At 38.1% G+C, this 14,382-nt stretch overlaps 3 protein-coding genes across 3 annotated transcripts; 2 read left to right on the top strand and 1 right to left on the bottom strand.

Moving 5' to 3' along the window:
- Window positions 1-93: 93 nt before the first annotated feature.
- On the top strand, window positions 94-5,208 carry LOC111794604 (rab GTPase-activating protein 22). Its single transcript, XM_023676659.2, has 5 exons — window positions 94-744; window positions 1,830-1,965; window positions 2,084-2,133; window positions 3,232-3,285; window positions 3,436-5,208. The coding sequence occupies exons 1-5, from the start codon at window positions 599-601 to the stop codon at window positions 4,685-4,687; spliced, it is 1,638 nt and encodes a 545-aa protein (XP_023532427.2). The 5' UTR covers window positions 94-598; the 3' UTR covers window positions 4,688-5,208.
- A 473-nt stretch (window positions 5,209-5,681) lies between these two features.
- On the bottom strand, window positions 5,682-8,172 carry LOC111794608 (cytochrome b5). Its single transcript, XM_023676664.2, has 4 exons — window positions 7,892-8,172; window positions 7,673-7,765; window positions 6,218-6,284; window positions 5,682-6,105 (listed from the first exon to the last, which is right to left on the bottom strand). The coding sequence occupies exons 2-4, from the start codon at window positions 7,757-7,759 to the stop codon at window positions 5,855-5,857; spliced, it is 405 nt and encodes a 134-aa protein (XP_023532432.2). The 5' UTR covers window positions 7,760-7,765; window positions 7,892-8,172; the 3' UTR covers window positions 5,682-5,854.
- A 1,324-nt stretch (window positions 8,173-9,496) lies between these two features.
- Window positions 9,497-12,802, top strand: LOC111794606 (P-loop containing nucleoside triphosphate hydrolases superfamily protein). Its single transcript, XM_023676662.2, has 5 exons — window positions 9,497-9,903; window positions 10,053-10,353; window positions 10,475-10,633; window positions 10,775-11,070; window positions 12,183-12,802. The coding sequence occupies exons 1-5, from the start codon at window positions 9,703-9,705 to the stop codon at window positions 12,405-12,407; spliced, it is 1,182 nt and encodes a 393-aa protein (XP_023532430.1). The 5' UTR covers window positions 9,497-9,702; the 3' UTR covers window positions 12,408-12,802.
- The last annotated feature ends 1,580 nt before the right edge of the window (window positions 12,803-14,382 follow it).

The raw sequence follows: 14,382 nt of genomic DNA on the forward strand, positions 1-14,382 counted from the left end.
CCTAAATTTAATAATTTAATAATTTAATTTAAAAATATTAAATTTGGGAGAGTAGTTTCGCAGTGTCTTCTACTCTCTCTCCCACTCTCTCTCTCTCTCTCTTCCTCGCAGCTCACTCAAGAGAGAGAGAGAGAGAGAGAGAGAGAGAGAGAGAGAGAGAGGGAGAGAGAAATGTTGTGAAGAAGACGAAAGTGGTAAAAGGCAAACGAATCAAGGCAGTTGGGTTTCTGTTGGTTGGGATTAAGGAGCGAGACTCTTGGTCAAGGATAAGGGCTTTCTCTCTCTCTCTCTCTCTCTCTCTCTCTCCCTTTCTCTCTCCACTGCATATTCATCATTGGCTCCGCCACCATCGCCTCCGATGCCGGCGCCGGATTTCGGTTCCGGGAAATGTCTGCGCCTCCTTCTGCAACTCTCATCGCTATCGCCCCCTTGCCGGAGTTCGATGTGTTTCTGCCCCCATTTAACTCATTTAGTTCTTGATCAAAGCTACGACAATCTTTCATACCAGGAATCGATGTATTTATTAAAACCCTAGTTAGGCAAAAAAGGAATTAGGTAAAGTTACCCTCATCCCACTCAGTGGTGTATAGGATACTCAATGAAAGCTCTGCGGAGAACTCAAACTTCGTCGTCATCTAATCCCAACTCCAATTCTTCTTCTCCTTCCTCGTCTTGGGTTCACTTGCGTTCTGTTTTAGTGGTTGTCAGCTCCTCCTCGCCATCTTCAAGTTCTTCCTCTGATCGGTGAGTAACTAATTTAGCTACCCTTGATTGGGGTTTGTGTTTTAGTTCCGATTTAGATCTCGATCTTAAATTGGTCATCTCCTGATTTTTGCGGTCAATTTTAGTCTGATCAAGGTGTGTTGAAGATCCGTATGCTCTTTATTCTCTCAATCATCGTTCCTTGCTCTGTGTTCTATTTTCAAATTTCATTAGCTATTATGTGATGATTGTTGAATTTTGACGGTTGTGAGGATAGTTCTTTAACATTGATTTTGACGGTTGTGAGAATAGCTTGTTGTTACAAAACTATTTTTAGGGTCTTGATGAGGCAGAAATCTGTGTGGTTTTCTTTAATAGGTTTGTACTGCCTTTGTATGAATCAAGTTGATAACGTTTATCTTCTTGAAGTCGAAGGGTATTTTCTTCTTCTTCTTCTTCTTCTTTTCCGCTCCTCTTTTGATTCGGCTTTGACAAGAATTCAAGTGTTTTAATTTTTCTTTTGAAACCTTCAAATTGGAATGGCTCTGTAAGGGATATAAACATGTTAGACACAGGATCGGCTTTACCGCGTAAACGAGGTTAGCTGGGGCGTTGGAAACCCTGCTTTAGGAGTCAGTAAGTTATTGTGATCTTGATGTCATGCATCTAATTGGGAGATTTGTAATCACCATTATGCATTCTTATTTAAACTTTTCATTGCAATGTCTCAACTTCAACCTGGCATGAAATGGATTCGTTCTAACTGTTCTTTGCAAATATTATTAGATGGCTTCCGTTCTCCTGCCTTGGGTGGATGAAATTCACTTACTTTGATCACGGAAATGAGTAATTGAATTGAGAAAGGGACTCCTGAAGTTAACTATACTTGTTTCAGTTTCTTTTAATTTGTTACAGTAGTTCTTGCTCCATGAATTTTTCTTATTTCCTGTTAACTGCTGATAATTTCAACTTGTAATAGCTTAATTTTCCATCATTGGAATGTTGCTTCTTGTTATGAAGCCATAAATCTGTCACTTGTGTAGTTTAATAACAACTGAAAGTTGAATTTTGTCCCAAACAAAAGACTCCTAGAATTTTCTTCTTACTGCTATCTCTTTCAATTTCAGGACTCGTCTCAAATCACCATGGTCGCGCAGAAAAAGAAAACATGCGCTTTCTCCTCGACAATGGAAAACTGTGTTTAATCCCGATGGGAAACTCCGAGATAGTGGAATTAAGTTTCTAAAAAAAGTTCGCGGTGGAGTAAGTAAAAATTATGTTCTGTTGTTTATTGCTCTTTTAAGATCTAGTGAAAGTTTCATTATCTCAATTCTGGTTTTCTTGTCCTTGAATTAAAACCTTCATGCAACTTTTGCTTTAGGGTGTTGATTCAAGTATTCGGGCAGAGGTTTGGCCTTTCCTTCTTGGAGTGTAAGTATCACTCACCTTTTCGGTTTCTGTCTACTACTTCCATTATGAATGGCCAATATATTTGGAGAAGAGCTGTTCTATTCCTTTGTGCACGATATCGCATGTTCTAGAATTGTTGATTTTTGCTGACAGTATCTCGAAAATACTATCGAAGTTGTTAACTTATTAATTAGTGACTTGTTTTAAATTTTTTATCAGTTTGCTTTCTGGGTAATAGAATGCATCTTACACTGTCAAGTATCTTATACAACTTGAGCCATTTCCATTGTTCATTGTCAATGAGTCTTAATTAGATGACTAAATTGAACAAGGTCAACTATCTAACCCAATTCCAGTGAGATCCATCAGTCAAGGTCAATGTTTTAAAAGGCTAAAACCAGGGTCAACGATTATTTTTCTCGAAGAGACGAAGCTTGAGCCTTGAGGTAGCCTGAGACAGAAGTCTGAAAGAAAGAATAAAAAAAAAAAAAGAAGAAATCTGTGTATCATAAAAATGTCTTAACAAGTCTTATATGTAAGTACCAAAACGAAATTGTCTGTCAATTATCACGCAAGTAAATATTCTAAAAGGCCATTCCAAACCTCACTACCATCATTAAGTTTTCTTAAATGGGCTTTTTGTATAGGATGTTCTCTTGTAATGAAATATTTGTTTCCTTAAGTAAAAAGCACCGAGTGTTCTTTAAGAATCAAAACTGTGTGCTCTCACCAGAAGTGTTACCTTCTTCTGTAAGAGCATGTTAGCTCACTTCAAGTGTTCTCATTGGAAGCGCTAGATTCTTCTATAAGGGGCTTAATCCAGCCTCTTATGCTTCAGAGAAGGCATTGACCTATAAAAGTTTGAGCCTTGCCTTGACAAATATATTGTTTGAAGTCATTGTTAAAATATATGAATATTTTAAACTGACGTGTCGTTATTCTGTTTGTTTCATAAGGTTATGGTAGAATGACAAGTCTATACAATGCATTTTTTGTCTTTGTAAGATGAGTTGTAAATTAATAACTCTTGAGGTGTCTTATCCTATACCATAGTGAATTCCTTTTCTACTTTTCGGTAGTGCATTGTTTTTATTTGACTGACATTATAACTTCTAACAGCTATGACCTCAAGAGTTCTAAAGAGGAAAGGGATATTATAAAGACTCAAAAAAGGTAATTACGATATCTTCTTAAATTTTTTGTTCTGTGTTACGCTGGACTCTTTATGAATTACCTTAGGCTGTTGCAAGATGCATCTCTCTCTATTCATCGACATCCATTTATGTGGGATTTTATTTTACAATTTTAATATTTTTGGTGCAGGAAGGAATATGAAAAACTCCGTAAACGATGCAGGCGGTTAATAAAACGTAGGAATGAAAGCTCTAAATGGAACGAATTTGGGGACATGATTGATGTTGGGGAAGATGGCTTTCTTGTGCGAGACGTAGATTCTCCTAGTTCTGAAGATGTGGTTAGTGCTCGAGAGTCCCTTTCTAGTGAAGAAAGGTGCTCCAATGTTGACTTTTTGAATGAACCCTTCAACTCTTTGTTGGAAGGGGAGGGGAGTTCAAGACGGATGACAGCCGATGGTTCTTTGGTACTGAATTCGGACTCCTCTGACTCAGAATCCTCAGATGACTTGGATGTTAGTCAAGCTTTTCCCTCCACGGATGGAATGGAAGAACCTTTTCCCGATCCGATGCCTAAGGAAAATTCTTCTCCATCTAGGGCCGAGATCTCATCATCAGAACTCCATAGTGGTGAAGATTTTGCAACATGGCAGCGGATTATTCGACTTGATGCACTTCGTTCTAACTCAGAATGGGTACCATATTTGTCATCTCAAGCAATGGTTTCAGATGGCAGAGCTCGGCGGTGTGCCGAGGCTGTTGGTTTAGTTGATTATGACCATCTAGAACCTTGCATGATTTTCCATGCTGCAAGACTAGTAGCAATTCTTGAAGCATATGCTCTCTATGACCCTGAAATTGGTTATTGTCAAGGCATGAGCGACCTACTCTCTCCTATTATTACTGTGATTCCAGAGGATCATGAAGCATTCTGGTGTTTTGTTGGTTTCATGCGCAAAGCTCGTCACAACTTTAGGCTCGATGAGGTTGGGATTAGAAGGCAATTAAGTATAGTCTCTAAGATTATTAAGTGCAAGGACCCGCACCTTTACAAGCACCTGGAGAAACTTCAAGCGGAGGATTGCTTTTTCGTTTATCGGATGGTCGTGGTGCTATTCAGAAGGGAATTAACATTTGAACAGACGCTATGTCTGTGGGAAGTGATATGGGCTGATCAAGCAGCCATAAGGGCTGGAATGGGGAAGTCTGCATGGAGCAGGATAAGGCAACGAGCTCCACCAACAGATGATTTATTGCTTTATGCCATCGCTGCTTCTGTGCTGCAAAGAAGAAAACTGATCATAGAGAAGTATAATAGCATGGATGAAATTCTGAGGGAATGTAATAGCATGGCTGGACACCTCGACGTGTGGAAGCTTCTAGACGGTGCTCATAATTTGGTGGTAACCTTACACGACAAGATAGAGACATCCTTCCAGTAAGTGAAGGGTCTATTTCCATTTTCTTTTCCATTCTAGTTTTTGCTAACTTGTGGGTGGCTGTTGAGCTCCTGAAAGTGTGGAACTTGGGCCATTTCGTTATGCTGTCTCGGACGAGTGCAGCTTACAATGAAAAGCTCAGAAGTTAGAAGAATTGCTGTTTTGGTCAGTGCAGCATGCTATAAAACCTCGAAAGGTATGATGACATGATAGCAACAGGGGTTCATTCAAACGATGAAGAAACCATGTTGGCTTTTGGGTCTGAAATTTATACAAGGTGGGTTGGTGGTGAGAAGATGATGAATCAGTGAATTTTGTGTGGGATGATTCATATATTTAGAATAGAGCCGAATCAAATGATTCTTGTAAACACCCGTTTTCGTATCGAAACTTCTTATCGAGTCGCCATTCCTCTGTTGTGGACATGTTGCTTTGCTTTGTGGTATAAGTTATATGAACTTCTGACCTATTTGTCTCTTCAATTCATCATTCATAAATGTATCATTTGGATTGGACGGCTTCAATGACATCTTTTACTTGGTTTAATCCACACAGACACACACACTGAAGGGATATTGATCAAGTACAGCCATGATAATCCAAAGCCATCGGATTGGAATTCATGGTAATGCCATCTCGAGTTGAAGGGTAATGATTATATGTCTAATGCATTGTATGTCCCATAATAAGTCTCATTCTTCTACTCTTTCTCGAGAGTCGTGACTATTCATAGCTATTACCTTGACACCAAAGAAGAGTTTGACACAATGCTTTATTTCTGTCCTAGTTGATCACGATTTGATATTAGGAAGTATATTGAAGTTTTTCCAATAACCGAGTAATTTTGTCTGTAAATACTGCATATTTGATTCCGAGTTTGAGTCTAAGACTTGTTTGGTTGACAAACCAGACATTCCTCCTCTCCATTCCTTGCCAATATAACTCCAAAGATAAACGTTTACAAGTAAAAAGAAGCAAAACAAAGCAAAGCAAGATGGAACAGAGAAAAAGGTAGTCCTTAGCTTAATTATTATTAAGTAGAATACAACATCCGATGCAGACATCTCTAGTCTACGACTAACCACCACATGAAAACACAAGCAAAAACAAGCTAAAACAGCCTTTCTACCAAAACATAATCGACACGGATACGAATAATCACTTGTTCATTCATTCATTCTTGGTGTAGTGTCGAACGGCAAATGCCAAACCCAAAATAAATATGGGAACCAGTATCTGCAAGATCTTGATCACAAACTCGGGCGTCTTATCTTGATTGTACTGGGTTTGTTGTGATGGAATGTAAATCTTCTTCGAAGGAACCGTCAAAGGATCGATTTCTCCGATGTAGTATTTGTCCATCATTTCTCTTGCTGAATCACTGTGCCCGACATCCTCGAAATCGTTCGAGGCATCTTTTCCTGCAAAAGATTCCAACGAACAGCATTGATTGTATCCATCCTAATCATCATTTGCAAGAGACTTGAAAGTAACAGATACATATATTCGATATAAGGGAACTCTGAGGCTTACCCGTTGCAGACAACAATACTTCATCGCCGCCCGGGTGATCCTCCATGAAAGGAGTTACATCATAAACCTAAAGACAAAGCCACAATCAAACATAATAAAAGATATCTAAAGCTTCCACATAACATAAATTACTTATGAACACACAACAAACCAGCTTAGTAACACCTCACGAACACGTGATCTTTGTTTTCCCTTTCGAGTTCAACATGTGGAGTGGAGAGGAAATATATGAATCTCTAACTAAGACTTGTTGGTCAATGACATATATTTTAATCAATTGAACTATACTTAGGTTGACTTTAACACGATCTCAAACCATTTTAAACATTCCACAAATGTAACCACCACAATTTGAATGCATGATAGAAAATATTTAAACGAGAATGTAACAGCCCAAGCTCACCACTAGCAGATCTTGTCCTTTTGGGCTTTCCTTTTTGGGCATCCCCTCAAGGTTTTACAACGCTTATATTAGGGAGAGGTTTCCACACCCTTATAAAGAATACTTCATTCCCCTCTCCAACCGACGTGAGATCTCACAATCCACCCCCCTTAGGGACCCAACATCCTCGCTAGCATACCACCTGAAGCCTGACTCTAATACCATTTGTAACAGCCCAAGCCCATATTGTCCTCTATGGCTTTCCCTTTTGAGCTTCCTCTCAAGGTTTTAAAACACGTCTGTTAGGGAGAAGGTTTCCACACCCTTTTAAGGAATGCTTCGTTCGCCTCTCCAACCGATGTGGGATCTCACAGAGAACAGGTCAAGAATTTCTGAATTACCTCATCTCTATTCATCAACAGTTTAAACCTTTAGCTTGATCCCCAAAGCTCTCAATATTCACCATGAATATGACAAATAAAATATCTTCACAAGGTAGCCAAAAAGGCAGGCTTTAAACACACCACTCTGGTTAACCCCAAGTCTAGACCACCACGCCCAACCCCTTGGGTGGTATACTTCTTCTAAGCATTTTATAACAACCAGTTCAACGAAGCTATGATTTCTTATGGGGACAAGAAACAATTGCCTGAAACCTCATAGTAAATAGTGAAGTTTAGGACAATTTTCAACCAATAAATGTTGTTTTTCAAGCTCAAAATTGGTTGGTCAAACTCTTTAGTGGATATGAAAACAATGCCACTGCTTTACTTAATCTTCATACGCTGCAGCTCACCACCATTTTCTTCCCATTTGATATTACTATGACAAAATGATATTAAGACATAGAAACGAATCCGGCTCAGTGAAGAACAAGGAAGAAGATATTTGAATTTGAACATTCATGTAAAACACTGAAACCCCCAAAGCCAACACGCCTATATCAAACTCTTTTAGAGGATATTCGATGACAAAACAGAGTTCGCAAGAATTTTCCGTCAAAAACATCACCAGAAAACTGATATTCAATGCTAAATAAAACGATACGAACAATAAACCAAGAGAGATCCAACCTTTCCAGAGATTACAAGCCAACAATCCTTCGTTTTGTTGTGCTTTGCCACTTCTTCGAACAGATGAACCTTCGGATCGGAAGCCATATATCACTGCAACAATCAACAAACAATCGAAGAGGAGCGGCCAAGAACTTCAAATTTCACATCCAAAACCCCAATAGAAGTAATCAAAACCTTCGAAATCGAAATGGATTCGTAAGGAACAGATTCACTCACAGATGAAAAAGGGTTGAAGCGGCAACGTCTTGATCGGATCCTGTTTGTGGCGAAGCCTGATTACAGATTAGTTCCCGAATTGGCAACGGAGGAAACAAATCGTTTTATAGTAACAATGAAAGAACAAAAGCAAGGCCGGCAAAATGGCCCTTGATTTGCAGTTAATTACGAAGTCAAAAAGCAATTTACTGGTAATTTAATGCGGAATTTCCCAATTGAAAGATCTCTTGAATCTTCAAAACAAGTGGCTGTTAGGGCAATTCAAGTTCTTCGCAAAACAATATAGAAATTTCCAAGCATTGAAGACTTCTAACCCTTTCAAGAAAAAGGAAACAATTTAATCTGTTCATGTAAGTTCGACTTAAATATGGATTTTTCAATTAAATGAAATCAATTTATTTTAATTCAACTATTCATTTCAATAATTAATTTCAAATCAAAATAATATTATATGATTAATTAAATAATTTAATTAATATTTAATGTTAAATCAAATATCAATCCAATTTATGGTTAAAATATTTAAATTTTATTTAAATATCTCTAATTCTCTCTTTTTGTTTAAATCATAATTAAAATAAAATGCGGTTAAATATATTGTATATATTTAGCACTTCAAACTCACTCGTCACATTGTTCTAAGGTTTAGTCCAATATGAGCTAGCAGAGGGACCTAATGGACCTATAGATCATGGGCTACAACGATCTGAGATTAACCGGCTAAACTCATTAACCTTGTAAACTACTATGACACTCCACTATAGCCTAGTAGTTGCACTCCCCTCACTATAGATATATATTTGTCCATTTGATATAACCATGATTAGTAAGTCGATCATTCACAGGTTGTTCGTAACTAGAGTTGGGTCAATTTACCGTTTTTTTACCCCTAAAGTTACTTCTTGTTCCTTAAGTCCCATTAATCCTCTAATGAATAATTGGTTTGTGGTCTAACCACCAAACTGAATCCCTCTCGGGCCAATGAGAGGGTGGGGCCCCTTGTTCAAGACATGGAGTCAGTACTTAAGGGAATAACCTCTCTACTATCTCTAAAAGCGAGTAGGAGCGAATTCTATCTTGCACCCTGTGTCCCCAGCTATTCACCCAGTCTTACCCTTGAAATTGGAGGCTTATTGAGTCGACAAACTCGGGCCATTCTCACCCATGCACATCTAAGAATAATTCTGAATAAACAGTAGTTCATAGTTAGCTCATAATTAAGGTCAAGTTACCTAGGTCATCAAGTGAAAAAAATCAGTCTTAATAGTAAACGACATTATAAAGTGAGAGTGATTTTCTTATTGGTCCGATCTTATGCAATACTCATTGCATAGGACACCCCGCTCACATGTCTCTACATATAATTTAGTGATCACATTGTTTATATCATATACAAAAGTGGGCCGCATTCATAGTGTCCCTATAATAAGGTACTCAGCTTTATCACTGTACTATAGATCATTTTGACTATATACTTGAACTTGATCCACTCTTATGTCTCTACGTATAGTTCAAATAATTATTCCATAGCTAGAAATAGATCATTTGTATGTTATATATATATATATTATATATTAATATTATTATCCGAATTCGTATATTGTTGTACACGGAAACCGACTTGTTCTAAAGTCGAGATGCTACCAGAGCCATTCTTTCTTCTCCTTGGGTAAGCGGAAGAGACCTTCTTCTCCACGCGCATCTCAAATCAATTTCTTCTTCCTTTTGTTCGTTAATCGGAATCACAATCCCAGTTTGCTGCTCAGTGATTTGGAAACTCCTTCTTCTTGCTTCACCAATCGCCGTCGGTTATGGGGAGCGGTTCTTCCGAGACGAGGTTCGTACAGGAATTGCTTCTCTATGCAGCCAGTGCCGCCTTGAGCTGCTTGGTTCTTTTCGCTGGCCTCCGCCACCTCGACCCTAACCGCGAGGCCTCGAAGAAGGCTCTCGAGCACAAGAAGGAGATTGCCAAACGATTGGGCCGCCCTCTCATCCAGACAAACCCTTACGAGGTTTTTCATTTTAATTTCGTTGTGTGGGGATTTAATCTAGGTTAACTGTGAGTTTGATTCAATTAGGTTTTCCCCTTGGATTCTTGAGGAATCGATACGTTGTTGTTCTTGTTCTTTTTTGACTTGTGGCTTACTTACATTTTAACCAGGATGTGATTGCTTGTGATGTTATAAACCCTGACCACATCGATGTGGAATTTAACTCTATTGGAGGCCTGGAGAGTATCAAGCAAGCGTTAATTGAATTGGTGATACTTCCATTGAAGAGGCCTGATTTATTTTCACACGGGAAGCTTCTTGGTCCGCAGAAAGGGGTTTTATTGTATGGACCTCCTGGTACTGGGAAAACAATGCTGGCAAAAGCTATTGCAAAGGAGTCTGGAGCTGTTTTCATCAATGTCAGGATTTCAAATCTGATGAGCAAATGGTTTGGAGATGCACAAAAGCTAGGTTAGTCTAGGGATTTGTTGGCTCTTTTCTTGTGTATGATTGACATAGAATTTTTAAGTCCTGAAGGATTCTTTATCGACTATTTATGCTTGATTGGTTGTTGCCTGACATGATATTTCAGTGGCTGCTGTGTTTAGCTTGGCTTATAAGCTCCAGCCTGCTATTATCTTCATTGACGAGGTCGATAGTTTTTTGGGTCAGCGACGAACTACAGATCATGAAGCAATGACGAACATGAAGACTGAGTTCATGGCCTTATGGGATGGATTTACCACTGATCGTGAGTCATAGTTTAACCTATTTTGTACTTCTCTTTGTAAGCGGAAGGATTGAGTTGTATTGTATATGGTGGTGTGATTGTGTAACTATTTACTTATAATAATTGCTCTTTGGTTCTAATTTGTCACATCCATTCTTATAGAGAATGCTCGTGTGATGGTCCTTGCTGCTACCAATCGCCCATCTGAACTGGATGAAGCTATACTTCGGCGTCTTCCACAAGCCTTTGAGATCGGAATACCTGATCGGAGGGAGAGAGCAGAGATATTAAAGGTGATTTTGAAGGGAGAGCGGGTTGAAAACAACATAGACTACGACCGTGTGGCAAGCTTGTGTGAGGGGTACACAGGTTCAGATATTCTGGAACTATGCAAGAAAGCTGCTTATTTTCCGATCCGGGATCTTCTTGATGAAGAGAAGAAGGGGAAACAATCTTCTGTGAGTACATTTATCACTTTTTCTCTTCGGCTTCCATCTGTTTAGTTACTTGTTTCTTCCTGCTGGAGGAGATATTTCAGTTGATAACCAATTATTTGCATGCATCACTTAGGCTGCTTCTAAGACAAGATTTATATCTCTTATTAAAGAATAAAAGATGGGATTTATGTCTGTGCTACTGTGCTCCCTAGCTGTGACAATGAAGTTTAAATACCGAGCTCGTTTATGTTTATCATCTTTCAAGGGCATACGAGATAGGAATGATCTGTCTTGACTTGTTTGTTCATCTGCTGGCTATTATTGATCAGTAGAGAGAATGGACAGCAAACGGGAAAGGGAATCATGAAAATTGTGAGATCCCATGTCAGTTGGGGAGGAGAACAAAACATTCTTTATAAGGGTGTGGAAACCTCTCTCTAGCATACGCGTTTTAAAAGCCTTGAGGGGAAGTCTGAAAGGGAAAGCCCAAAGAGGACAATATCTGCCAGCGGTTGGTTTGGGTCATTACAAATGGTATCAGAGCCAGACATTAGGCGATGTGCTAGCGAGGAAACTGAACCTTGAAGGGGAGTGGACACGAGGCAGTGTGCCAGCAAAGATGCTGGGCTCCGAAGGGGGGTGAATTGAGGGGGTCCCACATCTATTGGAGAAATGAACGAGTGTCAGCGAGGGGCCTTGAAAGGGGGTGGATTGTGAGATCGCACATTGGTTAGGGAGGAGAACAAAACATTCTTTATAAGGGAGAGGTTTGGAAACCTCTCCCTAACAAACACGTTTTAGAAATCCTGAGGAGAAGCCTGAAAGGGAAGGGGAAAGCCCAAAGAGGACAATATCTACTGTGGTGGGCTTGGGCTTGGGCGGTTACAAAAACACTCCTTGAGGACTACCACCATTTGATTCTAAAAAATGACGCTTTTTTTTTTTATCAAAAAACGTTATTATTATAATTATTTTTTCATTTACATGGGTCAAGAACGTATGAGGGTTTATATTATGACTCGGTAACAAAGTTTCGGAGTCTTTATATTAGCATCGAGTAGGCATTCATTCATTAGCTATATACAACGAGACCTTGAATGTTGCTGATATTCTTATTACACATCGGTTTACAGGAGCCAAGGCCACTGTCGCAGTTGGATTTGGAAAAGGTTCTTGCTACATCGACAAAGACAAAGGTTGCTGCAAGCGAATACACTGGATTGAGATCTAATTCATCATCAGGCTGGGCAGGGCACAGGGAAGCTGGTGATTATGAGGTTCAAGCAGCAATAAGTGAACTCTCCAAGCTTGTAGTCTCCCAAATCTTAAATATCCAGTCCGATGCTCGGGATTCGTGAAAGCCCCAACATTATCAAGGATTCTCGCGACTCATTTTAGTGTTTAGCTACCACAGATTTGCCAGAAAAGCATCCTCGGTTCGACGGGTTCGTCTCAAATTTGAAAATTTGAAGCTCTCTCAGGTTCTGGTAAGTCGCATATTCCAACTTTACTGCCTCAAACATGAAATAGTGATCTTTATTATAAATTGAAATGGTGGATTAACCCTGTTGATATAATCTTTTGTAGTATGGGATCCGGGTCATCCTACAATCTTTCTGTTGTACCATATTTGGTATTTTGTTTATTGAACACTGTTCTTATGCTTTTTGTTAAGTGGTGGGAAAGTCTATTGGCTTTTTCAAGATTAGATATGAGAATGGATTTGGTAGGAGTCTAAAGATTTTCAAATTTATTTTGTGCCGTCGTTCGTTAAGATGCAATCACAATAATGACGATCTCATTGCATAATTTTACCTCTTTTTAGTTCATTACGAGTCTTTTTAGGTCACTCGACACGTAATTGTTCTAAGCAAAACATATCTAATTTTGAAGTTTCTATGATCGAGTCACAAAAGGAATATGCACTTTGTTGATATAGATAGTAAGAATAAATTCGTTTAAGTTTTTGATATGATCGCTTATATTCAAATGTGGTTTCAATTCATTCATATCTTCCTCATTTACTAGAACGTCCAATGCCTATCAACTTTCGTGTGGTTTGCCCTTGAATCACGTCATAGTAGGCGAGCTCTCGCTCTAATATCATATGTAATGTTTCACGCCTAAATTTTAGAAGATGGATCATCTACATGATTGCCCTACCTTTCTTTGTAACATGACTACATTATATACTTTATTTGGATTGCTTCTAAAAGTAAAGTTTGCCTCCACATCAACCCGGATTTTTTCAATATATTTTATCCTTATTTACATATATGTATTGAAATAGAGATAAATATATGTATTGGATAATTCATCGAGCGTGACATAGATTAGTATCGCTTCAATAAAACCTCCTAATGAATTTTCCTTTAATGAGTGAAAAAAATGAGGTGCAACCTTACTACATAAATGTAATCACATGGGGTGCTAACATTTCTTTCCAAGCATTTATATTAAAAAAAAATCATTAAAAATACTCGTATTTAAAATATTATTCACCCTTCTGGTAGAATTTTGTTACAATGTTAGATGGAAAGTTGACATGACGGTGAATGAAAAAATGACGTTTAGTTATATTAACTTTTTGTCCAATTCTAACAGATTTTCTACGTTCACCATAATTTTGAAACAGTCATGAAACATTGAGGATAATACTGTAATTTTTTCAAAATATAATGTTATTAAGTTAGACTATTGAAATATAATCGTTTTCTCAAAAGAGTGATATTTTTTAATGCATTAAAGATAAGTTTGGAGAATTTTAAAAGATAAGACTAAATTGGTAAAGCATTAAATATTATAAATCATTTAATATATTTACCCTTTTAAGAATATTGACAAAATATATATAAAAGAAAAGGCAAAGTTTTGGTGAATCAATGAATATATACTCTGTTTTTTATTTATTTAAAGTTAAATATATTAAAATAAGTAATATTAAAATTTATAACTAAAATAGAAATTTTAGAAGTTAATCTCAAAAATACCAAAATAAAAATTTTAAAAATAAAATAGAATAGCTGTAATTTGCATTTCGGCGCGTGTGGCCCACGGAAAGAGAGTTGCGAGTCGGTCATCTCCCGAGCAGCGCGCGAAGGAATGTAATAACCACCGACAATTTCATACCCCATCGGACGGATAATATTGATCCACGTGTCCAACAGTCCCAAAACGCGTCCCCGATTTCCAATCCTGTACGACGTCAAGCAGGACACACACACACCTCGCTTAGCTTAGCTTAATTTCTTTTATTATTTAAATTTTAAAACAAAAGTCAAATTTATAATTAAAGCTTCGGAAAATACTTGAAGCCTCCCAGGAATTAAATAA

The sequence above is a fragment of the Cucurbita pepo genome, chromosome 5 (assembly GCF_057944985.1).
Source record: "Cucurbita pepo subsp. pepo isolate OVF chromosome 5, ASM5794498v1, whole genome shotgun sequence".
NCBI classification, from domain to species: Eukaryota; Viridiplantae; Streptophyta; class Magnoliopsida; order Cucurbitales; family Cucurbitaceae; genus Cucurbita; species Cucurbita pepo.

Bases quoted from the DNA above. Each gene is read 5' to 3' on its own strand.
- LOC111794604 (XM_023676659.2), top strand. From the start codon at position 599: ATGAAAGCTCTGCGGAGAACTCAAACTTCGTCGTCATCTAATCCCAAC. The intron at 2,134-3,231 runs GTAAGTATCACT...AACTTCTAACAG, and splicing joins TGGCCTTTCCTTCTTGGAGT to CTATGACCTCAAGAGTTCTA. The intron at 3,286-3,435 runs GTAATTACGATA...TTTTTGGTGCAG, and splicing joins ATTATAAAGACTCAAAAAAG to GAAGGAATATGAAAAACTCC.
- LOC111794608 (XM_023676664.2), bottom strand. From the start codon at position 7,759: ATGGCTTCCGATCCGAAGGTTCATCTGTTCGAAGAAGTGGCAAAGCAC. The intron at 6,285-7,672 runs GTTGGATCTCTC...CTTTGTCTTTAG, and splicing joins GGCTTGTAATCTCTGGAAAG to GTTTATGATGTAACTCCTTT. The intron at 6,106-6,217 runs GTAAGCCTCAGA...AATCTTTTGCAG, and splicing joins AGTATTGTTGTCTGCAACGG to GAAAAGATGCCTCGAACGAT.
- LOC111794606 (XM_023676662.2), top strand. From the start codon at position 9,703: ATGGGGAGCGGTTCTTCCGAGACGAGGTTCGTACAGGAATTGCTTCTC. The intron at 10,354-10,474 runs GTTAGTCTAGGG...ATGATATTTCAG, and splicing joins TGGAGATGCACAAAAGCTAG to TGGCTGCTGTGTTTAGCTTG. The intron at 11,071-12,182 runs GTGAGTACATTT...ATCGGTTTACAG, and splicing joins AGAAGGGGAAACAATCTTCT to GAGCCAAGGCCACTGTCGCA.